This window comes from Anopheles aquasalis, chromosome 2 (assembly GCF_943734665.1).
Source record: "Anopheles aquasalis chromosome 2, idAnoAquaMG_Q_19, whole genome shotgun sequence".
NCBI lineage: Eukaryota > Metazoa > Arthropoda > Insecta > Diptera > Culicidae > Anopheles > Anopheles aquasalis.
In genome coordinates, this window is record NC_064877.1 from 84607842 (window position 1) to 84635646 (window position 27805).

Sequence of the window (27805 nt, forward strand, 5' to 3'; positions counted from 1 at the left end):
CGAAGAGCATAGAACGAGGAAAGAAAAAAAATCGTCATTTTCCATTTATGTTCATGACAGACTTCATAAAAAAAGGTGCCCGGCTACACGAGATGCCTCGCAGCGACGACGAGCACAGGAGAATGGTTCGTCCGAGCGGCAGAAGCGCTTACTTCCGCATACTTCCTAGCTGCGTCCATGCCGGCTTACGGTCATCGGTGCCATTTTCCGCATCGTATCAGCGCGGTTTGGTGCGACAGGATTTATGCTCGCGAGATGCCACAGTGCCGGCACACGCGTACGATATGATTAATGTACGTGCAAGCATACGGACGCACGCACTCCTGCATGAGCACGCGATGGCTGCACTTTCGTTGACCGCTTGGAATTGTACAAAAAGTGGCAGCTGAACTGTGTGTTCGCCGGACACGATGATGTCGACGAGTTTGCAGACCGATGGACAGGTGAATAGAAATGAATGTCCTATCCACCCCCTTCGCGGATCATAATTCATAGCATTGACCGATTTTACTATCATTTACTGGTTTATTTGAGTATTTTAAATGAACGTGTTTGCTTCCTTCTCAACGATTCTCCAATAACAAAATGCAGGAAGGCTGGCATGGAATTCTCATTTCAACTCCTAATCACTTTTCTCCCTCCCATTTACCGGTGCTAATGTTTGAGGAAAGTGATCGTTTGCCAATCAATCGATGGTGTTCCATTCATCAATCGCACCACTACATAATAGGGAACGCACGTCGTGAAGGCGTTACTCAGCAGCATACCATGGCCAGGTTAAATGGGAATTTTGAAGGCGCCAGACACCCTCACTCACGGCACGCACTCCCACGATGACTCGCACAGAAATGGAAATCATTTCGCAGCATTACTTGCAGCATGCGCATGTTGCAGCTCGCGCGTTATGATTTGTTATGATTTACGATCGTGGCCGATCGAGGGAGCCCTTGGTCATGCTTCAGTTTCGCAGCCACGGCCTGTCGAGATGCAAATTGTTGTGCGGATGTGCAACACAAACAAGTGCAGCTTTGTGGGATGGCCAGTGGATCATAAATAATCTCGCGCCACGTAACACTCACGCACACTGACACCTTCCGCGCGATTGCAAGACGGAAAATGGGGGTTTGAAATCCATTTTTCAGTAAAAGTACAGAACGATGTAACGATGTAACGATGCATGTGCGGTGTGTCTAGGATATTGCAGCATAATCTGCGTCAAGATAAGCGCCCTGCTTTCGCCAGTGCTGCCTTAAAAACGCATCGCCATCAATCTGCAACTTCAATCCAAGCTGAGAACGGAGATTTGCAGCACTGTTTACTACTCGTCTCTCGAGATCGCAACGAACGATCGTCTCGTGGCTCGTGAAGCACACACTTCACCTGCACACCTCCATCTCCTCTCCACAGTGGAGCACCATCTAGCACCAGAAGCACTCGTCCGTACAGACGATTCGGCGGTCAGCCGAAGATGGACTTCCCGAGGTGGCTCGAGGTTAACTCGAGGCGTTTAGCTGGTAATTTACTTTTATGATCGCATCGCTACACGATGTCGGCCGGAGAAGATGATCGCAATGATCGCTGTTTGGATGATCGTGTACTTGGCCGTGCTTATCGATCGTTCGATCGTTCCTGGGATCGATTGGTGGTAGCCGCTCGGTGCTACTTCACCGCATCGCATCGATCGCAATCCATCGCATCACGAGTGGATTGATGAGACCAAAGGATTGGCCTGTGCGAGAGGGTGCGATACTCAAGCCCAGGTGGTGTCTGGCTCGAAACATAATTCACCGCGCCACCAACTCGTCAAGATTGTACTCACAACGAGCTGCTCGATCGTTCGAGCGTCAATAATTGATTAGCCGCTGACGACGACGACGACGGGAGAGAGAGAGAGATTGTTCTTAAGACGGAGGTTCAGGTGGTGAATGCAATTTATGGAGCGTTTATCCGGACACGTAACGTGTTTTAGGTGGCACGTAAACGTGGAGTGTGTTGCACCGCGGATGCTAGATGATCAATTTTTGCCATTAACTTTCAATCACGGACCGAGCGAGTCTCCTCCTTACCCTCCTAATTGATGGTCTTTTGTCAGCGGCGAGCAGATCCAAAAGCTGCGGTTCGGACACGTTAGGTGTTAGGAAGCAGCAGCAGCAGCAGCAGCAGCAGCGGCCACTGCTATGCACCGACCGATCCGATAAGCCTTTCAACACCTAGACCAGCGCTGCAGCTCTAGTTACGGGCAGTTTCTGAGCAGGAAGCAACACCGGTACGCTGCCACACGCTGATGGATGCACGATAAATGCATTTCGACCGCGGTCGCCGCCACTGCTGTGCAGTCGATGGATGGATGGACGAAGGCAGCAACAAAATGAACTGCGCTCTGCGCTCTCAAATGGTAGCGCATTAGCGGTCTTAATGCGGGAAGGTGCAGTGAAGTGCGGTGGTGCGCGAGGTTGATTTTTATTAATTTCCTCTCAGCACGGTCGGTCAAAGGGTGTCTCTCTCGGCGGTCAACCTGGCCGCAGCTGGTGGGCCACACACTCGCAAGAGTGATAGAGTCTTTCACTCCGTTAATGAGTTTCACTTGCAAACCACGCCACGCCACCACGGGCTGTTTGCTCTGATTTGCACTCCGAAATGCCCTCCGGGAGGGTGGTGGGTGGGTGGACCAGGTCGCGCCCGGACCACCCGCGTGCCCGGGTGTCGGTTACGTTACGTCGCCATGCACGTTGCGGTGCCTCGACGTCGACGTCGACATGTATTTTCGTTTAGAAGATTAATGACAGACCTAATCGGCGTTTCAACCTCTCCTCTGTCTCGTCCTTTTTCTCACTGACCGTGCAGCAGCAGCAGCAGCAGCAGCATCTTGTGGTGAATGGTTGAGAGGCTTATTAAAAGATGATTTGTATCCATCCCGAACACTGGACCATTTCCGCCTGGTTTGGCTAACGATCTCCGACCAGCTAAAGTGCAGCCCGTCCGCATGCGAACACGTGTACCTAGAACAATGGTCTCGGTCGGTGTGTGTTTGTTTGTACCTTTCTCTTTGCTTCGAATTCCAATCGGAGCCATGGATTGCATGCCACGTGATGCATGCGTGATGGATAACGATGAGATGGATCACTTCCAAGTGGGCATCCCCCCGGGGAAATGCGTTTTTCAGATGATTTGTGGTGCGTCCGTGTGAAAGGCTGCCACAAAGTGCTCTGGAGCTCGAGGGTGCAGACACTTTGTAGTTTGTTTTTTCAGTTTTGTAGTGGTAACACTCGAGGGATGTCGATGCAAGTCGGTAATAAAATTGTCAAAAGATGGGCTAGTGATGCATTTCCCAGTGCAGTGTGTTTTTTATGCTGCTGCTGCTGCTGCTGCTGCTGCATCGGAAAGTGAAGGCACATTGGGTAACGCGTTGCAGCACGTGCTTTTTGATGTTCCCTTTGCACGGAAGCACTGAAGTTCGAGTGCTGAGTGGAGAGCGATGCTGTTACTGTCAATTAACTTTTTCTTGGCAAAACAAAAAGGCAAGGACAAGGGATTCCTTTTTGTGGTCAAGTGAAAGGGAAGGTTCCGCCCATTTGGAACACCTTGGGGTTCAAAAGAATGCTCTTGTACTACTTATTGCTGCGACGGCTTCCAAAAACCCTTTCTGATGAGCTCATTCGATGAAGCATTTTCCTGCTGCTGCTGCTGCTGCTTTCCACTGAGATGTCTTTGGTGTTCCCACGGGAATCAACCTTCAGCGACCTTGGATTCGTTCGCGAAAGGGAAGCTTCCAGCATCCTTTCGAGGGATGGCGATGGCCAAATTGCCTAACCACAGCGACGAGATGCGACGTAATCGTTTCCTTCCAGTTTTCGGACTTGAAGGACTGCATAAGGGAATCCTGGCCTTTTTGGTTGATTTTTGGATATTGTTAAAAAGTGAAAGGACTCATCTGGGGGGCAGGTGCGATGAGATGAGTGCCAGGGTAATTTTGAACAATTTCGTCCCCCTTGGGTCCCGGGGGTGTGTATGTCTGCCCTTGCAATTGACGAGACAATCGAATTCGAAAACGAGAGAACGAGAGAGGGTCAAAAGGGACCGCGCGGCATCGCGCATCAGTCGCCGGTGTTGTAGTTTTGTCGATTTTCGGGTTTGATAGCGGTCACTTTGCCCGATGGCCGGCTCCGAGAAACCGAAACCTTTCACTTGAACCTCGAGGGTGGTCTTTGGGTCAGAGGACTCGCCGATCGCGTCGTTGCATACAGACTCGCTCGAGTGAGGAAAAGGATACTGAAGGGAGACTAGGAGATGAAACAGAGGGGAGCTCGGTCAGCTGAAACAAGCAAAATGAGTTCACGGATCGTAGAGGTACTGTTCCCGGGGGGATGGAGTATTATGAAATGTTTCGATACTTTCGCTCCGCTCGTCTTTGAGTGACATGATAAAGGGAGTGAGTTTGTGCGATGTGAGCGCAAACAGATCCAAGTGGTTTTTCAGAGCCATGAGCAACGAAATTTACGTATTTTAAAGGGTTTAAGCTAGGATGTTATCTTCTACAGTAAGTTGTACAAGTTTTTTTTTTATCTTTTACAAACTTTCATCGTTCATGCATCATTTAAACCGCAAACTATTAGGATTATTAAATATAAGTATATTTAACGTAGACTGAGATTAATTCTTTTCATTTTCCTATTCAATTGAATATTTTTGAACTTATTTGATGAATGAAAATATCTATTCTACTTTTTATTTTTAGTTATTTTATATTGAGTTTGAAAATGTTCGTATGAATTGAACGTTTCTGTGAATGAAAATTGGCAAAGCATAAGCAATTGCTAAACTGACATCTATCTTCTTCATAAATGATCATTTGCCAGATACTTTAGCAGCTAGGTTGCTTGTGCTCTGAAATTAATTGATTTCAATTAAAGGATATTTCAATTATCATCTGACTCCTTGTTTTTATCCTCACAAACCTATTCAGCTGTCTAAAAATGCTACAATTCCCCCGGTTTTAGCAGATATATCTTCCTGGCTACCTGGTTAGCACCACACTGACAGGTGCAATATCGTTGAGATACCTAATCTTCTATCGATTTCACCTCCGTCGACCCCTTCGGCTTCGGTTGGAACTCAAGTACTGGCCCTGGCGACAAGAAATAAATCGATTACGCCAACCGGTAGGAACCACGGTGAGTTTGGTGGCCAGTTGATGGTCGTCTGGCTGAATGGCATTATCCGCGCGATCCGTTTGCTCTTATGCTGTGATCCTCGCTCCCCGTTTTGTTGCCCGATAAATTCCATCCAGCCACTAGTGCAGGAAGATAAGCATCGGGGAAACACGCAAACCGAGCGGTAGCTGGACCTCAGCCGCAGCCGCTAGTGCGCAAGACAAACACAAACGACGCTCACTTACAACAGAGCAGCCAGTGGTGTGCCATTATTCGATGCCGTAGCCATCGTCTATCGAGGAAAGGCTGGATCGAGATCTCCACCATCATCATCGTCATCGTCGAAGTGGCCGTTGACGAGTTGGCGGAATGAATGCGATACTGCATTGTAATTGCAACAACTCTGTTACAGTTACAAGGAATGTGCGGACGGGCACTTGTGCCTTTTTTGTATCCCCTTCTCCGACGATCGTTCAGATTCATTTCCATAATCGTCCCGTAACGTTCAGGCAAACGTCAAGAAATGTGTTTGAGCTCACGGCCGCTACTTCCTCACGTTGCACCTTGTACGCCGGCGCAAGATCATCTGCGTCTGCGCTCGATCGTTCGCCAAAGATCGCGATTTTCTGTTTATGAATTTCCGCGTTCCACAACAAATCGATCGCATCGGCGGATCGCGGCGCTGTGTATGCTAGGTCCGTCTAATTTGTGGTTTTGCATGCGAAACACCATCACGCACCGGTACCAGGCTGCGCCAAAGGTTGAACGTATTAATGCTCGCCGGTGTCGATTAGAGGGTTGAATGTCCATTTCCAGCTGCAGCTCTCTCCCTGCACGGGGCACGCAAGTGACTTATTGTTTTAGCTTAGGCCACTCGCGCACATAATGGGCCCCCTGGCTGCTAAATTGCCCCAATGCTATGCTATTGACTTTGACACTTCCGCTGCTGCGAATGGTTCATTCCGTTCCGTTTTGCTAGACTTCCCCTTGGCCGCGATGGCGCAGCAAGGTTTATCGTTGGTTCGGTTATGATGGCGCGATTGAATGTTCGACGTTCAATGTTTTGTACATGCTGGAAGAAGGAAATGCTTATCCTCGGAGCGCAATGAGGAAGCAAACAGCAGCGGCCTTAGAAGAAGGAAAAGGAGGAGATTCAATTGCTGGGTTGGGAATTGGTTTCGCCTTCACCCTGACCGGCGAATCCGGGGTGCGGATCAAACGTTCTGAAACTACCACCTACATTTACCACCCACTACCACCCCCATTTATGCTGCGTTTGCTGCAGTAACTAGTAATAAGAAACAATTTCCTCGCGCTCCCGCTAAATGTCCGTAATTTGGAGAGGGTGGGGGAGCCATTGCTAAATTGGCGAGCAAAACAAACAAGAGAGCGCCACGAAAAGAGAAAGCAACACGCCGTCCAGCCAACTAGCCAGCGACTGGCCATTGGGAGCATTGTGGTAGGGCACGAATCGCGCGAATCGATCTTAATCGTAGGCAAAGTCCTTCCGCGGTCTTTCATCTTGACCGATGAACGGTCGGATTGTCAAAGTCGACACAGCAGCGGCGCAGGATCACCGATCGAACGTTGGCGAAAAAAAAAAAACGGGACCGAAAACCGTTGTCACGACCATCGAATCAATTAACCGCTGATGGGGCTGAGCGTGAACTCGATCGCAGATCGTGCTCGGAGTTATCCTGTCGCTGGTGCTTTCGCTCTATTTGTTTTAAAGCGGGGTTTTTCTCGCCGGCCAATTTGATTCCCTTTTCATTCGGTGCGATTCCGTTTAATTAATGATAACTTACGATCGCGGGTTCATTCGTTGCTTTCCATTTATGATTCACATAGGCACACAGGCACGACGTAAACGACTTAATTAGGGCTTCGCTTCGCGCAAAATTGTTGAACGATTTATCACACTCGATGCTTTCGGGGCGCGCTCGACGCACTCGCAAATTGATCGAGATTTACCTACACGGGAGAGAGGGAGAGAAAGAGATGTGTCAAAAATGTCAATTAGCATAGTATGTTTTCCATCATTTCTTGCTGCCATTCGCAGCCTAAAAGTACCAGCAGATACGTAGCAAATTTTTATGACTACCGCTGATTATATGCTACACCATAAAATTGTCCTGCATCGCAAAAACCGGCGACCTGTTCGTGTCTTGACGTAACCCCGCGTAACATGTGCAGAGCATCGCACCGCAGCAAGAATCACCATGAAAGAGGCCCCCATAAATCTGTCACAATCACTCCGTTGACTTTCTATGCCAATCATTTACCGTTGGCCGTGAAGGCGATTGAGGAGGAGGAGGAGAAGGTCGATGAAAGATCTATTCTTCAAACGAAACCTGTAGCCAACCGGCAGCAGCACCGACGATCCGGCAAACGATCCGGTAGTCTGTTAACAATCCGGCATTTACTTACGCTACCGCATTCACTTCATTCATCCATCGCCGGGGTCTCGCCAGCATATCAGCATATCGGATTCGTGGTGCTCTCAGCGCTGCTGCTGCCTTTGCTGAAGATGATTAATGATGCCGTTCGCTAGCGCCGGAGTTTGCCGGATTCCAAATCCGGAACGCACCTTTCATGCCGTGCCATGGCAGACATTTGAACCATGGGGCGGGTGGATGGTACCGGTGAAGCACCGGCAACCATCGCACGATAGGTAATCCCCACTGGAGCCGCACTGGAGCCGAATTGTTCAGAAGCGCTCCCACGTGATGCGTGGCGTGGCTTGGCGTGGCGTGTGGCGTGAACGAGCTTTTTGGACAGCACGAAATCACAACACAGATCCATCACACGCTGACGCTGTCGCTTTGTGCTTTGCGCTTTGTTGGCCGGTTGATACGGTCTGGTTGGCCGATTTCTGGCCAATTTTATGGTGCATCTCGTGCAAACTCCCAACAACAATGGCGTCCGCATGCGCATGCGACCCGGGATGCGTAATAATGTCAAGCCCTTTTCGGGGGGTGGAGGAGCCCTACAGTTTGGTGAACACACAACGGGTCCTCCAATGGGAAGGAACTAGGCTGTGTGGGAATGCACGCGATAAGCGGGCGGATGAATCCGCGAAACCAAATCACAATCGAGTGCGTGAGAAGCTCGCTGCTGCCTGCTGGATTTGCTTATTAATGTTTCATTTTTTTACCATTCGGGTTTTGGTCATTCGAGGGTCTGCATTCAAAATATTTTCTCCTGTTGGACCCGGAGCACGCTATGTTGGTGGCATTCGCGAAGGAATTCTTTTCAAAAATTAAAATGTTTCGTCGCGTGTGATTGTCACACATCGATTACCTCGTGCAGAGAGCGCTATCCAGGCTTCTATTGTCCCTTTCCTACATGTTGCCTGGTCTACCAGCAGCACCAGCAGCAGTTCTCGCTCTCTGCTCTGGCATTACGTAAGTCACCCTCGCTGCTTGCTCACCTATTTCATTTTTGTTTTTAATTTTTTTTCTCGCTCTTCCCCGAAACCCACTAAAGACCCACTGTGGAGCACTTGCGAAAATGTGGGGCGCGCGCGCGAGCGCGGCGTGGGTTACGACGAATGACTTCAGCACGCGATCAAGCGACGAACCGACGAACGAAGACACAAAGTCAGCGGTGGCGGCGTCACAGGCTTACGATCAATCACTGCCCCTAAGCCAACATTAGGGTGAACAACGCACGGACACGGAATAGACACGATGACTCTGGCTAATCCATTTCATCTCTCTCCTTCATCTCGTCTCGCATAAAATTCCCTCCTTCTCCTTCGGCGCGCCGGCAGGTGCCCGGTGACCGATTCGCGCACTGCGTCTTTTCCGTCCGATTCCGATTTATCGCCAGCTGTCGGTAGCAGCATCCACAGCAACAGTTCGATCGTAGAGTGTGTAGCGTTGCCCCGCTTTTAATTAAATATTCACACAAAACGTGCGAGCTTCACTCCGAAAGAAAGTGTCACCGGCCTCGAGCGATCGAATCGCGTCGACGCCAACATTTGCGATCTAATGCTGCTTAGGCAACCAGGACCGGCAGCGCTCTCGTTAATCTTTCTCTCTGGCGCACTCGGCAAGCGTGCTGCAGCCACACACGCAGAGTACGCCTGATCTCCAGCTGATCTCCAGCTGAACGCTCTCGCGCTCCTGTCCCATGGTCCGGGGACTGACGAGTTGCTCCAGTTTTTCGAGTACCTGGAGCAGGTTTTGTGTGTCCCTCTTGCATGTGGCCGGCCGGGCAAGAGTGGGCCACACACAACAAGAAGGTTCATTGATAGGCACCGACTGGAGCACCACCAGGACGACGACATACGCGCCCTCGGCTCGCTTCGGTCGCTTCGGTCGCCATCTTATGCAATCGCACTCCTCGTTGCCCGCACCTGGTTTGGGCATAGGACCGCGACCCTCCGGTAGATTATGAACGGGAAGTGGCCGCGCTACGACGACGACGACGACGATGATGGTGACGTCGCTGGCTGCGTTGGAAATTGCTCCAAACTCCCTGAGTGTGGCCAAAGTTGGCCACTAGGTAACCCGGTGCCGTTGGAGGCCGTCTTGTCTGGCCGTCGTCGTGCTCTGACTGCTCGCTTGATCGCTCGCTTTGCGAGTGCGTTCGCCGTAGCCTAAATAGTGTGGTCCGGGCGCAATGCTTCCCACACCGGTTTATGTTGCTGCTGCTGCTGCTGCTACGGAACTCGCTAGCTTCATTCGTTGCGATCGAACAGGTCTTGACGGTTTCGATCGCAATGTTTCGTTCGCTGTGGCGAGACACAAAACGTAGTCGAGGAAGAAAATTCACAAATTCGCGTGCTGATCGCGGTCCCGGTTTGCGCGGCATTGCAGCCACCAGCAGCACAGCTGCGTTGCGAACGAATTGTTGGAATGTGCGAACGAATCGTGAGGGTGAAAGTGAACTCACACGGATACACGGTGCTGATGGGGCGGCTTGAGACGAATCAATTTCGTGATTAACTGACAATCCGAACGGAGGTGTTTGTGGAATTCTGTTGCACAAGGTGCAGCAGCAGCAAGCGCTCACAGCTCACGCTGATCTGGTATGTTGCTTTTGAGTGAATGAAATGAAAACGTGACACTTCGTTCTAACTTCTGCAAGAGAGTCTTTGATCTTCAAAATAATGCTGTGCTTTTTATTTAAACTTTTTTTTTTTAAAATAATGCACTATTAGTCTGGATAATGTCGCAACATTAGATTGTAACAAAACAACTAACAGATAACTCAAAGGAACACTGTTTCTTATTAGAACTGTTAGTCCACCATTCGCCTGCCATAAACATGTTCAATCCCCAATCTAAAACCAATAAATCATCCCATTATCATCGATGCCTAACGAGCTAGCGACAGGGCGTGCGACGATTAATTCAAAATCCAATCCACTGCTCAAACGACCAACGACTTAATCGTTCAACGACGTCGCTGCTGCTGCAGTTCGAGACATCCACACCGATGACCGATTTGGGCGGTATGTAAATTATGCTGCCACACACACTCTCGCTGGCACGATATCGCGCGATTCCAATCAACACCGAGCCAGCCAGGTGACGATACCGCCACACCCGCCCATGGAATTGGAAGTGGCCTTCTGGGGGTCGCGAGGGGACCATAAAACGATGGGAAAACGAGTTCCTCTTTTGCTTCTCATGCTTTGGTGTCTTCCCAGGCCACCGCATCTGGAAGATGCCTCTGCCGAAAACCACCACCGAAAGGGGGAGTGAAGGGGAGGTGCTCTTTATTGGTGGCGCCCATTGACGCCCGAGCGCATGTTCACGCGCTTGCCACCGGTGCTCGTCGCCACCAAGCGGCGATGGCACGCGCCAGACCGCTGCTTCTCTTTGAAGATGATGATGATGATGATGATGAGCAGCCCCCCTGGGCCTCTCTAGGGGGTTTTTTTTCGAGAAGAAGAAGATGGTCCACCTCGCCTCGTGGTGGTGACAATGTTTTTTTTTCGTCGTCTGTTTTGCTCCACTCGTTCGCCTCGGTTCGAGCTGCCGCTTACCATTTTCATCGCGACACCACACGGAACGGAGGATGAAGATGTTGCTGCTGCTGCTGCCGTTGCTGTGTGGTCGGTGCTTTTCATCCCTCCCGATCCCTCTGGTCTGGTCCGACAGCCGCTTGTTTTGGGAGCGATTTATTTGTTTACCCTTGTTCAACAGCGGGTGACGGTGTGTGCTTTATGTGAGAGGATCGCACTGCAGCATAGTGAGGGAGCAGGTGGGGTGGAGAAATGGAATAATTTATCTGGAACCTCCCTCACTCCCGCTGCTTTCGGTGGCGTTCGATCGATCGTCGCCAAGCGTCGTGATAAATGATTGTCGAGCCTCCACTATATCCTGTTTGTACCATCTATTAGGTGCGTGATCACCCTTTTTTTTGATGATCAACAATAAATGTCTCTCCGGTTAATCCGTTTATGAATAATGCATCAGAATTTGGGGTTGACACAGCTGGTGAGATCCGGTATCAGCGCGATCTGCTTCGTTTAGCATAGAAATGACCTGATCAAGCTACTGCTCCTGAAGAACCGTTCAGGAACTGCTTTATAATCGCCCCGGTAAGCACACATTCACACTCCGATTTGTGCACAAATAATCCAAACAAATTGCATGCTCTCGCTGTACCAGCAACAAAGCCCCAATCGCTATGACACAACACAAACCTTAGGCCTCAAGACGGTGACCACGACGATGACGACGACGACGACAAATAGCAAATCTCAACAATGCGCATGCGACAAATCCCTCCACAGGATTTGCATGGCCAGCTGCAAATAAAGATCTCCCATGACAAATGCGCCACATTAGCGCTCAAGACCTTCGTGGATTCGAGTCCCGCGGCTTCTTGTCCAGTGATCCGCAGTACCGGCGATCGTTTGTCTCCTTTTTTTTTGTTTTGTTTGCGTTGTGCCTGTGTGAGCTGCGAGTGCAAAAATGCGGCGTTCCAACTCAAGAGCAATGGGATTCAAGTGGAAAATGGTCCAAAGAAAATCCTTAAGCGCCGATAGCTGCAGCAGCACCGGTGGCCAGCTTGGTAGCATAACGAAACCTGCTGCTCTGCTCCCTAGCAATATGGACCTCACGAGGAGCTGGAGGTGAAGTCAAGCGAGGTAAAAATATGAACACCGTTGGTGGTAATTTCTTTCTCCGAACGCGCTTACGTAATGTACACATAAGACCCCGGCCCGGTGCTTTCGTCGTCGTCGTCGTCGCCATCGTCATTGGACGTTAATCGAGGCCCTGGCGTGCTCCATTTCGAGAGAGGGACCTCACCGCTGCTGTCCCACCGTTGGTCAGCTTCAGCTGGACCACTTTTCCCCCAGCGCGCTCGATCAACAATCCAGAGCAATGTGTGAGCAATGTTTGCGAATTGCCGCGTCGCGAAATGGCGCGCGCGCGCGCGAGAGGAGCCCACCGACGACCACACACCGAAACAATGGCGTTCTTTGAATGGCTGCACGATGCGCGTGTGTCTGTGTGCCTGTGTGTGCGTGTGAATGGTGCCCTCTAGGAGACAAATCGAGGGGATGCAGAATTAGACCCCTTTCGTCCCCCGGTGTCCTGCTCGGCGGTTGCTCGATCGACTTGTGGTCCTTCTTTATGGTGGCCAAGCAGCCGGGACCGCGCATGACTTGCTCGATATCCACGATCAATTTAGGCTTGCGCGGGGACTCGCGAGCACGGAATCTCGAGACGGAATCCCCTCTGGCACACCACTGTCAGCTGAGATTTTCCGTTAGGGCCGCACGCGGTTGTCCAGCAACGCGGCGGCGATGGCCAACTTCACTTCCTGGCTTCTTCTTGTGTGCAGCAGCAGCTCCTCGGTCAGTGAGGGGGAAGGAGAGAGGTGCACATTGATCGGTGGAGGTGGTGGTAATCATGTAACGGTCTCCGCTAGCGGCGGCGGCGGCGATCGACCGGCGGTGATCCATAAGAGAGGACTTGCAGTGCACGGAGGCTGGCTGGACTGCATCTGGTGGTTGCCCCGTGGCCACACATAATTTAAATGAAATTTAAACGGTTTAATGGGTTAAACGGAGCGGGAGAGCAGGCCCGTTCTGGCAGGATTGATCGAGTAAAGTGGTAAATGGGGCAGCGTTGGTTCAGACCAAGCCAAGATCCATTTTTGGAGGTAAATAGGTTAAGTGAGTTTTTTGTCGCAAAGTTTCATTCAAATAAGTATGTTAATTGGGGAAGGTTATGTCTTTTAAATGATTGAGTTTGGTGCCATTGCGTTGCATAATAATCAGTACTTTAGTACCTTACAGCACGAAAGACTCTTTAAAGAGTAGTAAATTGGAGATTCACTAACATAATTGACAGTGAAGGAATAACTCCAAATATTTTATTATTTCATGATTTGTGACTGTTTTTTGGGGAATCTAAAATGCACAACCCAACAAATTCCTTTGCATGTCGAACACTTTGACCATTGGAATCCTTTAAATGCCTTTTGAAAAGTTGCATGCTGGGAGCGCCGGAGCGGTGAACAAAGTGAAAGCTTTCTGTCCCTTTCTACACTGATTCTGCCCTGACCGAGAACTCACCGCCAAATAACTCCCGCGCGGGTGTCGTTGTATCGTTGATCGGTGAGCAAATTTATTGTTATGCAAAAGCCGCATTATGGCCGTGGAGGTGCACCAGATTTGCACCCTACGGTGCACCGCAAGGGGCCACAGGATCACGCCTTGCCGCCGGGAATCCCGGGAGTGTTCCCCCGGGGACAGAGAGAGTGTCATAAAGCATCAGCACACATGACCATAAATAAGCTCCGGAGCCTGGAGATCGGAGTGGATCGATCGGTGAGGGTGATGTGAACATGGCTGAACATGTGAACATGTGCGAGCAAACCACCACCGGGCCCCAGACCTGCACGACACCGAATTAATCAGATCGTTTATTATGTAATGTGGCAGAGCTGTAGGGGGGGGGGGGGGGGGGTGGATCGCGACACTCAACGGACGAAGCAAGTGTTTCCGAAGGGCCCCTCATGAGGACGACGGCTTGTTAGACGGTTACGGTCCCTGGAACTACGATCTCGGTGTCTCTGATGCGCCATTTTGTTACAAATAAGGTAATGGGAATAAATCTCGGACCCAGGAACCGCTAGGAGCAAGTCTTAGGGCCTCGCTAGGTCTTTTACAACGCAGAAAAGCACAAGAATCATCCTGAGTACGTGCCAAATGCGATGCACTGTACTTTCAACCTGGTTCAATTACCCCGTTTGATGGGAACAAGTCGACTCCCTGGAATCGACTTTCGTAATACACATTCCACCGAAGTGTGCTGCACACAAGTGAAACCGAGGCTACAGATAAGACAGATGCAAAACAGATTGTCTCTTTCGTCGAAAAAATCCCCGTACTATTTTGGCCAGTCACCACCACCAGCTGCTTTGCATAATGTCGCCCGGTGAATCAGTGACGTTCTCTCGGAACTCCATTCAACTGTTTCGACTACTGTCTTATCGGCATTTACATACGCGCAGTAGCATCCCACGGATGCTGATAGCGACTATCTTGTCCGGTTCGATATGAACTATAGCTGGACAATGCTATAAACAGATCCGTCTAGCCGCTGAGGAAGCCAGTTCCATTTCAATCTTTAGTGTTTAGTGCTCCAGTATTCCTCAGAGAAGCAAGAAAGAAAATGAAGGAACTTGTGTCGTTGTTGTTAGTGGTGGGAGTGTTAGCTATAGGACTACCTCAAGGTATTTCCTGACTTCCGTAAGGATACTTGACTGAACAGTAGTCACTAAGATCGCTTTCGGGTATTTACAGTGCAACCGCAGCTCGTCTGCTACCAGTGCGAGGACTGTGAGTTCCAGCAGGAGATCCCGGTGGTTTGTGGTGAGCCCGACTACACGACCACGTCCATCCCAACCGATACCACGTGTCCAACGTGTGCCCCCCCACCGACACTACCGACCACACCCGAACTGACCACCGCGACAACGGACGTCACGTGTCCTACCTGTGCTCCGACGCTACCCACGACCCCAATGCCAACAACGCCCGTACCGGAAACAACCTGTCCAACGTGTGCTCCAACACTACCCACGACCCCAATGCCAACAACGCCCGTACCTGAAACAACCTGTCCAACGTGTGCTCCAACATTACCCACTACACCGAGCCCAACCACTCCAACACCGGAAACGACATGCCCAACATGTGCTCCGACACTCCCAACTACACCAATTCCGACAACATCGACTCCGATTCCCACGATTACGACACCGGAACCAACGTGCCCAACCTGTGCACCGGAACCGACCTGTCCAACGTGTGCTCCTGAACCATCGCTACCGACGACACACGAACTGACCACCGCAACTCCGACTCCGACGATTCCGACGACGCCAACACCACCACCACCGGTTTGCCCTGCCGGGTGCTGTCCATGTGGTACCGCTCGCGCCACGTCCGTCTTTGCGATGGCAGCCCGTGCCGCTAAAGCGTCGCTGTTGGATGAGTTTGAGGAGGAGATCCGTTCAACGCGACAGCTCCCACTGCCGGTGTACGTGTGCTTTACCACGGAACGGATGGGTAGGTTCATCATCATGTGGACATCATGCCGAATGTCGCACTGATACCCTTGTGTTCCTCTGAATTTTTCCAGTGAGCAACCGGCGCGTGATCAGCAGGGGATGTACCAAGCGGCAGCAATCGGTAACGGAAACCTGCAGCCAGCTCACCGGTGGCCAATCGTACGATCAGTGTTCGCTCTGCTCCTGGCAGCTCTGCAACCGATAGTCTCGGAACGCAGTACGGCAAAGTGCCAACAAGCGCTAACATTACCTCATCTCGTCGTCGTCGTCGTCGTTGTCTCTCTTTCTGTCTCACTCGTCAGTACATCTTTGCGACCTTCAGTTCCCCTTCCAAAGAGCTCCAACTGCGCCTCCCATCAATCACTCATTAGCAGCAGCCCAACGGAGGTTGTTATCTGATATCGCTGCTGCTTGGAGAAGGTTCGACGCGACGCATCCACCGCAACCCAAAGAGCGAAAGGGTTTTTGGGCTCTAAATAAATTCAGTTGTAGCTAAGATAAGAGGGCCCCCTGACCCCGGTTGTCTGTTGCCGTCAAACCCCAAATGGGGATCAATGGCAGGAAGAATGGCGTCTGGCGGTGGCGATGAAGTCTGTGGAAGAGCGATAGCGGACTTAGTCATAGCCGTGTCATGTGCGGATGATGTATGACTTCTCGGTTATATGTTGCAACACAGCTTCCACTGTACCACACCTCCTCTCCATCACTAATAGTGTGCAGTTGATACGCTCGAGGGAAAGAAGAAAAGTTCATCTTGAAATCATTATGCGACTAATGCAAGTAATGTTACAAGTAATATTATGAGGCATTTCGCACCGATACCAACCGACAGAACCTCTCCAGGAGTCAATTAGTCCCCCCGTGAGAGGTCGCTAATGAGCTGGGCAAAGGTCCCGCCTCTCTCTCTCTCTCGATGCTTGACATGGTCCGACAGACTGACTTCTGGACGCGTGTACTTTCACCAACAACGAATGTCTGCTGTCTGCCTGTCCATAGTGCGCAGGGAGAGAGTGAGCGAGAGAGGTGAACCAATTATAAAATACTTCAATCCAGCATCAGCAATCATTGGCATCCCGTCAGCATTCTTCTGGCACCCTCCGGGGTTGTGCAGTGGTGTGGCCGGTGCCAAGCCAATTCAATTATCATTCATTTCCAAAGTACCACGTGATAAATTACCGTTTCCACCGTTGTGGTGGGTGGGGAGGCGGCAGGAGGGGAAAGGGGGAGGAAGGAGGATGGTTTTGGGTGGCTGAGGTGGTATCTGTGCGCCATTTTCATTCCCATAATTTTCCATTCGTTTCGCCGTTCACTCGACTCGAAGGTCTCAGGTCTTCCGCTACTTCCGCTTTCACGTTGCGCTCGGTGGCGGTTTCGAAGCGATTGGTGTGCAGTTGTTGGTCCATCCAGTAGTAGCAGCAGCTGCAATACTGGTCTATGGGTCTATTCTCTCACCACCGGGACCCTTATCTTCCGAACGGAAGCGTCTTGCTACTTCAACTTGGTAGAATCTCGCTCGACTGATCTATATGTGGCTGTCCCGGGGACGGAACAAAAGGGAAAGTTCGTCACCCTTCCCCTGACCACACGGCAAGGGGAACGCAGCTAACCGTATCACCAATCGATCTCGAGCGACGGATCATAACTAACGGATGAAAACGGAAAGCATCTCCGACGTGTCATTTCGGTTCGCTGCATCGCAGATCCGATCGCCGATCCTCGTTGCTGCTGACGCTGCGAGTCATTCTCTCCCGTGGCGATAAGGTTGAACGAAAGATTTCAACGAGCGAACAAGAGAGAGAGAGAGAGACTGCAGCAAGCGACGAACTCGATCGCACTGCATCATTTCGATCATCTACCGCCGTAGAGAGACAATAGGCCAGCAAAGGCGACTATCTTCCTCGCGAACGTTGGACTCCCTTTTTGTGCCCATCACACGCGGACATGATCGTTCGTGGCGTGGCCATCGCGACGTGAAACGCGACACGAGAGAAAATTGAAAGCGACATGTAGAGCGTCCCAGCTTTGCGACGAGGCAGACTTGGTACGCTACTTAGCACGCCACGTCCGATGCTAATCGTGCAACAAAAAAAAAACCACCGGCATTCCATTCCGATTCACGCCAATTTCCCGCGGGGACGCCACTGAACGTGACCTTCCTCTGACTGGCTGCAGTCCAGCATCCGAACCGAACCGAACCGAACCGAATCGCCCAAATTGAGCTGGAAATCGATTAGCCTTTGCAATCTTCGATTCGATCGCGCGCCTCGAAGAATGTCGCCGGAAAACTTTATCGAGCTGCGCTTCGCGCTGGGGGTTTAGCGCATTGTTTGTCACGGATCGTGGATTCGCGATCGAGGCGAGGCCACACTCGATGCTGTCACCTCGGTGTGCCGGGTTGTTCGCGATCACTTCCCTCCTCGTCGTCATTGTTCTGGGGTGATGGTTACGTTTCCGGCCTTACATTTCCTGTGGCGTGATTTGTGATCGAGATTTGGGAGCATTGGGAGAGAGAGAGAAGGAGATGGTGGTGGTATTCGCATGAAAATCAATTTCACTTTCCCCGACCCGATGTTGTAATAGCATTATGGAAGCACAAGGAATCAAGTTGATGTTTGGAAAGCTGTCGAACTGCCACGCTAAACTTCGATTAATGTATTCTACTGGAACCTTCGATTGAGCCGGCTGGTAATCGCATCTCCTGCGTGCGTTTCCGGCCAATCTATTCAACTTACAGGTGCCAATAATCAATCTCTTCTCGCAAACCATTCAAATCATCACTCACGACTCGAAACTGAACCGAACCGCCGCATTCCTGGGCGAGCAATGTAGAAAAAAAGCTCGGAAATGTGCCTTCGTCGACCCCTTGGACCTTTGGTTCTGGTTACGCAAGGCCAGCGCACCAGCAAGTCCCGGCATGCGTGTTCGATTTAGCCCGGATACCGGGGCGCCCTGTGGAATGTCACGATCGATGAGGGTAATTTGAGGAACTTTTCTTTAAACAAATTCCGAGCTGACCGAACTCCCTCTTTTTGATGATCGATTACAAATTGGTGTAGTGTCGTGATTTTTGGAAACCGGCGCTATGGTGGTGTAGGTTCGAGCGATCATTAGAAAACGAGGAGTGAGGATCGAATGGTGTCCTTTTCTGTTCCCGGCTAGCTGTGATCGTGCGTAGCAATCGCCGTTTCTGCCGAATCGATCCGTAGGGTCATTTGTTATGTCACTTCAAGTAGCGTGTTCCGCTAGCGAGGTTAAATATGTGAACTGTTGGTCTGCAAGTCTAGATGTAGGATAGTTTTTATCGTAGGAATTGCTCCCGTGTTGTATGATTGGCAGCATATACCGTGATTAATCGTCAATCAAACAAGCGAACGCATCACATTTGTTTGCTGTGGAGTTCCCCTGACAAATGATTAGTTTCCGGAGCAGAAATTTGAAGGTTGAACATCAGGAATGTGTGATATTTGAAGTATTTATAGCACGACTTTCGCAGCCACCACACGAACCGTAAGTCAAACGTGTCGGAGGATTAGTGCAGAAGGAATCGGCATTTAAAGGACCAACTCGTGGTTGATGGCCACCTAAAACCCTGGTCTCTATTTGGCACCATAATTAGCACACCTTACGCAACACCGCCACGGCCAACGTTACCCGCGATATTCCATCATAACCGGTTACATAGAATGACACCTTCCGAAAGGCTTATGTTGTGCTGCTGCCGAAAAAGTGTTAAAAATTTGGCGTAATTCCAGTGGCACAACAGTTCCAACTGACCACATCACGATCTCACATCACGCCGCCGAGGGTCATCAAAAAGCAGAATAAAATGGCGACACCGAACCGGGCCTGCCATCAACAGATTCAGATTTCCGCTCTCCGCTGGTGCGTTTGTGGTGAGTCTTCGCTTTTTTGCTGGCTCGCGCATCGCTCGCTTTTATGTATTGCCGTTGTCCCAATGCCTTCCGTCCGAGTTTACGAGCCTCGTTTTGTAGCGAGGTGTTGTTGTGCTGCTGTTGTAGGTTTGCAGAAGCTACCGAACTGCTTCCAGCAGCTCACCGGATGTGCGAGAGGTTCGCGCTAGTACAACCGTTTTATGGGTGTAGTTTTCTCGCCTTTCTTTGTGTCATTCGCGACGATTAAACAACGCGTGCGAAGACGAGAAGGAGATCGTTAATGAGTTTTTAGAACAGATTCCGTTAGCTGACGATGGAGAAAAGATTGGGACACCAACGTCAAGGTGTGACACGTGAGACACACAGAACGTTGACCAACGGTTTGAGGGACTATAAATCTTGCTGGCCCGAACCTGACAGCAAGTCAGCATGATGGTTCATTACGGGCACGTTTGGTGAACTCACTAGCCAGTCAGCCTGCCAGCCAGCCAGCCAGCCAGCCAGCCATCGCCATTTAATTGTGACACCTACATACCTGCGCCATTGACTTTCACATTCCACCGAGCACCCCCCGGTGCTCAAGAGCTCCAAATGGTCAAATAATGGTGGCAGCGATAGGATTGTCCGTCCGTCCGACGACTGCCCTACATTTCGCCCAGTGCGCTAGTGTCGTAGGGCCACCAGGTGTCTGTCGTCGACGTTTTTTGTCCTTTTTCGCAACCAACTAACATTCCCACCGAGCTGAGATCGGCACGCCGTCCAGGACACATCGGTAACGCCCCTGTGTGTCTCTAGTGACCTGTCATCGCATCGGATTGAGCTTCATTCTTCTATCGCTGCTGCTGCTGTTGTTGCTGCTCATGGGCTAGTGGATAGAAGTTCACGTTCGCATTTGAAGCAAGTGTCGATGACAGGCGAAAAAAGGTTCTTGTGCAATCGCTCAGTGGCGCACTGTCCGGGCCACCGACTAATGCACTCGATGGCGATCACATTATGACTCATTACTACTCTCGCAGTCTCTCGGACAGCTCGCTCTGCTCGATGGACGGAGGTTGCGCGTCGAGGACGGGTTGGATTTATGAGTCCGAGTGCCGCGATGAAATTTATCTTCGATGCCGCTCGACGCAAATACCTGCGGTGTGGCAGCGCTGTCGGTGTCAACTCCACACCCACGGAGTGCTGCTCGCCGTCACCAACCGCCGCCGTTCGATACCGTTCTCTTTTGTGCCGTTCGAACCGATCGATCGGTCCGCTTCTCGCCGCCACCGTCGTAACCAGTGCAGTGGCATGTATGTTCACGCCTGTTATACTTGCTTTTAATTGCTGTTCGCTTTGTGAGTCGATGACATTCGACGATCGGTGTGTTGGAGCTTAGAGAAGGGTCTATTTACTTTGGATGTTTGATTCTCGTTTTCAATTTTCTCATGATTTGCCATTTTTTTAAATGAAACTGATGCTAATTTATCAAAAATCTCAGCATCATAAGAAGTTCTTAGTGTTGCAACATTAAAAAAGGTATTTCTACTTTTCTAAGGTATAAGGTCTAACGACGTCGATTGTGTTGGAAACTGATTTCTTAATTAACGCCAGCTTAGTAACGGAATCGAATTGCATTCGTTATTCCTCAGCCATTTCGTCCTTGAGGGTTCTGTGTTATGTCCGTCAGTATCACTCTCGTTTGCCTACTCCCCCCCTGTAAACTGTCATTAAAAAATTAATTACTACGATCAAACGTAAACATAATAACGAGATGAATGCAACCGGCCTGCCTGCCTGGGGCTCCTTCAAGCTCCAGCAGCCATGGGAATGGAAAATAGAGCGAAAAACGCAATCGACAATCAAGAACAAACCTCGAAATTGTTTTAGGAGCGGGAAGGCATTTACAGCATTTCGACCAATTTCGTTCATTAAAATGCAAGCCTAAATGGATTTCTTGCTAATTTAAACGATTGTTTCAACGCGAACTTCTCGACTGGGTTCAGCAATCAGGTCTTGTCGTCGGTCGGCTGTGTGTGACACATTCAACGAGCGAGGTGGGGCCAAACGACGGCCAAACGGACGAAGTGAAGTGAATCGCCTTCACAAGATCCAATCGCACCGCGTTATGCCACTCATTTCGTGGTGACGCAGCCACCACCGGCCGCCTGGGGCGTTCAGTGACATTGTGGCCAACGTTTGTCCGGTGGTCGGTTGGGTTGGTAGGTTACAAAAGCAACAATATTCGTGAGGGAGCACCCCCCGCCCCCCTCGCCTCGAAATGGAACGCGCTCGAATGGGCGATTGGGCAAAATTCGAGCAAGGTCGATGTCGTTAGGCGTTTCCCCTTGGCGGGCGTAATTGTGGCGACGCGCGAGAAACGCGAGAGAATGACGAAGACCTCGAGCCAGAGCCAGAGCGACGAAAACGAGAGGAATGGATTTTTTTCCCAGCCCAGGTCCATGGTCAGCTAGCCAGCTAGCCAGTGGTGGTTGTTATCGGGAAACCACCATCGGTCAAATTGTTAAAATTATATGCAAAAACAGGGCGCGAAGGAGTATGCTATCATGTGAGAGACGCCAGAGGAACACGTAGAGCGTATCTCGGATCGAAGCAGAAGCCCTCCAAAGCAACTCTATTTATGGTCTATTAACCACAATTATCGCATGGGCAAAACCATGTTGAATACGTCTCTCTTTCTCTCCCTGTTTGGTAGTCCAAAAAAGCCCCACAACGTGCTGCAGCTCACGAGATTACGAAACAATTCCAGCGAGACCAATTGTCTTCCGAAACATGCACGTCGTGATCATTTGCATAGTCCGGGAGATCAGGTTAAGGAACTTGCTGGTCAGTAAGCAAGCTCTTCAACTAACGGTTCAATTGCAGCCAAGGGAAATGGGAGGAAAAGAAAATGCGTCACCTCGCAGGCGATAGGAAAACGGGAAAAAAGGTGCTGGACCACGAAGCGCCGGCCGGTTGGAGAAAGAATTCCAATCCAACGAGGCGCAAAGGTTGTAAAGTCACGAAGGAATTTCTTTTCAATCTCGTTGCTCCCCTCGGGACCCCCCCCCTCCCCCTTGAACTAGTGGCAATTTCCCCTATCGGTCGCACCATTTCACGCCATCTTCTCGCCAAACGCCATTCATTCATCATCCTGTCAACTGCTGCCGTATCTACCGCCAGGTCGGTCGGTTCGCTGGTCATTCCGTATTCATGGCAACCGTCATGTGTGTTTCATGTGGCTTTTCAGGGGTGAGGGCAAGGCAGTTGAATGAAATGAAAGATCGTGCAATCCCTCTCCCTAAGGGGGCTTGATGGGAGGGTGGGAAATTCGCTTGTGCCTCTGCGGAAAAGCGTCAAAATCGTGCCCCGATCAGGCGAGAGACCTTAGCGGAGGAATTTCCCCACGAAGTTTTCGCTCTTTTTTTACGCTGGCATCTTCTGGGAAAAACGGTGCCCCATTCTTGGTAATCGTAGTGGAGGGAGTCTGTGCTCGCATTATGCATTTCAAATTAAGGAAAGTAATGTGACCTGGACCTCGGTTGCATGCTACAATTAGTCACTCTAATGCATGGCCATAATTGATGTGTTTGCCAAGATAGATGGAAACTTAATTAAAAGTAATCAACAGTTACATGGCGAGCACAGAGTATGAAATAAGATTTCTTATCAGCGGTTCATAAACACCACTTATGTCGTACTGTATCTAAAGGGATCCGAATCGTGCTCAAAAGTACCGAAAATCATGTGCATGTCAAGCGCATTAAATTAATCAAAACGTTACGCAGTTCGTTCCAGGTGGGCACTTGCACCTTCTCCCAAGCTGTGCCAGCTGAGATCAGGAACTGCGCTTTTCTCGCGAGCTGCATTCAACACCTTCACCGCGATCGCAGACACGATTACATCATAAAGCGCGCGCGCTCCAGTTCGTGGCCGCCAGCATCTCGCGCCCGGTGAAAGACAAGGTGTGTGACCGACAGATACACTCTCACATACGCACCCTCAACCTGTGGTCACCACCAGCTGACGGGTGGGGGGATAAATATTCGGTTAATAACAACCTGTTTTAATTTAATTGAACCACGGACCGACGGATCGCAACACTTAAGCAAACTGTCACTTTCGGAATCGGAATCGAGTGAACCGGTGCTCCTTCGCCCCTTTTTTTTTGAGGTACGTCTGGCACCCTCCCTCGGTCCGCCTTCCACTGATCCAATTAAAGCCCTTCATGACGCCATTAAGTGTTCGCTTCTACGTGCGCTCTCGAATGCACGCTGCGTCCACTCAGCATTTGCGTAAAATCGCTCCAAAAAGGTGCTGCTCATCGAGTGCCTCCGCCCCTAAAAGGGGGGGACGAGAGACCGATCTGTCCGCCTAGCACACCCGGGGGGAGGGCATATTGAACCCCTTGGAGTCATGGCGTGCTCGTGGAATCAATTACCGAAAAAGGCTGTCCTGGGCTGTACGACGATTCGACGACTACGACGATGCTTCATTAGACGCGTCACACACGTATCGAATCGTGACTAAATCGTTTGAAATAAATAAGTCAACACAATGTCAACTTGCACTCACAGAGCGTTAGCGTTGACGCACGTGCGTACCGCCAAATGCGTGATCGATAACGGTGTGCGGCCGCGAGCCCTCTCGTGCGTGAGTTTATCGTGAACGTGCTGGCAAAAAGTGGCCAACATGTGGCACCAGTGTGTCGTACCAGGCGGGAAATTGAAATAATTCAATCATTCACCCACCGAACACCACGAGGTGCTAGGGCGAAGGGAGTCCGCTGAGCGTCTAATGGATTGCATATTTATTTGCACAGCGCGCGTCCTACGGTGGCACCGTACCTCAGCCAATCTACGGGACTTTCATTTGAATGATCGTGCCACAAGCCACAAGCAGTGCAGTGCGGACACTCTGTGGCAGGTGCAAGGTCTGGCTGAATGGCAATTAGTAATGCTGCAGTCTGTCCGTCCGTCCGTGCAATCATCGGCGACGGATGGACGGACGGTGCAAGAATGTTTAATTAGACGGAAAAGGGAAATGGAGCTTTAATATGGCATTGGCCTTAATGAAAATTAGACATCGATTTAATGTTGCTATTAAAATTTAAAAACTGCTTTTAAGATTCCTTAATCCATTTTTTCTTGAAATTAATTGTAATTTTACTTCTTACTGTGCATCTGCATTTCCAATTCCTTATTTTCGCGATCCTTTACCTGAAATGACAAAACGAAAATATAACATTAGCTTAAGTGAAAATAATTTATTATAACATAAAAAAATCGAAAGGCTGGTGCTGTTAGACTGATTGCAACACAACGAACCACACAGACCCCAGGATGACACAAATCGGAAGCTGTTCAGGGCTTGAGAATGATTTATAAATGCCCAAAAGCCTTTCTGAACAAATTGTTATCGATGCGAGCGATGCGACCTCGACCGAACCAATGGACACCATAAATTAAGCATCTTCCCGTTGCATCGTCCAAGGATCGCTGGAGGCAACAGATGCACAATTTAGACTGGCGCTCAGCATGGCCTCCTCGGGCGCAAACGAAGCGAATGAGCATTCTTATCGAGCAGCAAAAAATAACAAAAGAACAAAAAAAAACAAAAGAAAATAGCCAATAACATAAACTCACGACAACAGCCAGCGTTTGTGACATTCACTTCCATCGTAGTCACAGCGGAAACTGTAATTCGGCGCAAGTGAATGCTCTCGGCTCCCGGCTCTAGGGGTGTACCGCGGCACAGGATGTTTGGCCGATTACCGCCGTCGCATTTGACTGCGGAGTGTTCGAATGTTCCGCGTCTGTCTTTTGTCTACATTTGATTGATTTAATGTCTAATGCAAAGGGGGGTTCGTGCGCGACCGACTAACCGCGTCAGCGCAGCGTGCGGCCACCTTCACGCCACATTATTCCAAATTGTGTGCATCCGGGATAGAACGTGTGGCGTTGGGGGATTTGTTGGGATTTTGCAACTCACCGCAACAATTCGCCAAAAAAAAACGCATTCACTCAAACTCTGAGTGGCCTTTCTATTATTCCCACTAACAACGCCAACGCAACCCTTTTGGTGTTCTTTTCTTCGTCTTTTTTGTGCGGGAATAAAATTAATAAACATTTAGCGATCCGGTGAATATTTTGCACGCAAATGCAGTATGCTGCAATCGGCGGCCAACGGCTTTGTGCTCCGAAATGAGCTAACGAAACGAGCGGCAGCGAACGTCTCAACATCTTGGTTTATTTGGCAACCGCACAAACAGCCGTCCGCGCGTCCAATCGATCGTTCGATGATTGGCTTTTCGTTTCAGTAGCATAACCCCCATAAATCCCCCCGTTAGTGGCTGATAATAATAGAGCGCGTAGATGGCAGGAAGCAGTCGGTAGGCACATAAATTCAATCCCTGTGCTCGGTCAAAAAGGGCTGAAGCAGCGGCTACAGTGCGTAAACGTTCGCCGCTTGACTGGCTGTTGATGTCACCAGCCCACTTCTTGTCAAACCGATTATGAAATCACTCGCCGGGTCCGTTGGTGGTCGTGAAAGAGACCGATCGATGGTCGGCCTAATTCGAGGGGGTTTGGTTTTGCCTTGTTTTTCCTCTTTCTAATGCGATAATTACAAGGTTTCCCCGCCCCACCGCTGTTTGCAGTGGTGACAAACGAGCCGTGGCCCACTCCTCTCGTTATACACTCGTTATACACTCCACTTCACGTTGTGCCAAGGAGAACGAAAATGGTTTTTTGAAGGAAGCGCCCCACCGGCCCGATACCGGAAGCACCCGTTACAATCGCTAATAAATGGTTTCAAACACACATTTTAAACTCACGGTCGGTGCGGAGGAGACTCCATGCGGTGTTTCGTCGTTTCGCGGTTCGTGGGGACAAATTTTCAACTTCCCGTTTTTTACCCTTGTCCGTCCGCCCATCCGCCGGTTCCGGCGGGGCCATAATTTGCTTGCTCGCTTGTTGATTTTGCAAAGCGATTACCACCGCGCAGAATGTGTTTCCGTTTTTTTCTTTTCTTTTTTTTTTTGAGAGGGATGCACAGTCGATCGTTTTGAAAGTCCGGTCAAGGAGGGACATCCTTTCGGCCACAAAGTAGTATCGCAAAAATCATTAAAATCATTAATCGAGTAGCATTAAAATGGCGCAGCTGTCATTTTGCTTGTGCGAAATAAGGTTTTCCTTTTATCGAATTGGAGCATCACACCTAACAACGCCCTCTTAGCGCACACAATAAACACAATTGGGGACATTCGGTTACTGTTACGCCATTGAAGCGGACAACAAACAACTTCCCAAAAATCAATCTGTCCTTCGAACGTCTGGTGCCTGTTGGTAGGGAGTCGCGTGCCCGACCGATCTCTGCGTGAAAGTTCGTCACGCATTTCGACGTAAAAGTGATTCAAGCGATTCGAACCGTTGGCGGGGCTCGCGGCAAAGGAGAAGATAACAAACTCCGACATGCGGCTTACCATACGATCAAGCCGCGATGTGACAACCACACACCGCGAGTCTCTCTCGGTGTGTGCTTGTCTGTAATCAGATTGCATTTCACAGCAATAAACCTGATTATGTTCGGATTTGGCTTTATTTCGCTCCACGCCTGCTTCGAACACGGCCCACTCGGTTGTCGGTTGGACTGTTGCCCTGGCCCGGCGCTGGTGGTTGGTCCAAAAAATGGGTTAAAATTAATCAACTCAATCTGGGGCCTTCCCTTTTTATTCGGCCCGGTTCAGCTCTCCGGACACGGTCAATTGAGTGACCAGTCACGGGGATGTCATTTATCATTAGCTGCAACTTGCTTAGCTCGTACACGGTGCGTTTGCATGTGGAGGAAAGTTGTAATCCCGGGGAACATTGGGGAATGAACAGTTTGAAATGCGTCGACGAGGCCAACCATTTCATTTCATTCCATTCCAGGCAGAGGTCAGAAGCAGAATTCTTTGAATACCACAATTGAACTCTGATTGTGCGGAGATAGCCCATTCAGTGAGCTCACGATGAAGGAGAAGAAAGGCACGCACTTCCAATGGATCGCGATGGCCAAGTCCTTCGAACAGGACGCAAGGTGAACCGGGGAGTTACTGTTTGTTTCTCCTGTTCGATGATAATGTAGCAGTGAAGCAGTATGTGTGCGTGTGGTTATGTGATTATATGCTTCACATTGATTGCGTTACATGTGAGATCGTAAAATCTTGACGATCGGAGACTCTTCTCTCTTTTCTTT

General features: G+C 50.1%; 2 protein-coding genes across 2 annotated transcripts in view; one reads left to right on the forward strand and one right to left on the reverse strand.

The window, feature by feature from the left end:
• LOC126580793 (mucin-2) overlaps positions 1 to 27805 on the reverse strand; it is a 115939-nt gene that overhangs the window by 39334 nt on the left and 48800 nt on the right. The gene's annotated exons all lie outside the window — the stretch shown is intronic.
• LOC126580795 (hepatitis A virus cellular receptor 1-like) lies at positions 14798 to 15903 on the forward strand. The gene is made up of 3 exons (XM_050244055.1): positions 14798 to 14858; positions 14929 to 15696; positions 15770 to 15903. Exons 1-3 carry the CDS (start codon positions 14798 to 14800, stop codon positions 15901 to 15903), a joined length of 963 nt encoding a protein of 320 aa, XP_050100012.1.

Bases quoted from the DNA above. Each gene is read 5' to 3' on its own strand.
- LOC126580795 (XM_050244055.1), top strand. From the start codon at position 14,798: ATGAAGGAACTTGTGTCGTTGTTGTTAGTGGTGGGAGTGTTAGCTATA. The intron at 14,859-14,928 runs GTATTTCCTGAC...GGGTATTTACAG, and splicing joins AGCTATAGGACTACCTCAAG to TGCAACCGCAGCTCGTCTGC. The intron at 15,697-15,769 runs GTAGGTTCATCA...GAATTTTTCCAG, and splicing joins CTTTACCACGGAACGGATGG to TGAGCAACCGGCGCGTGATC.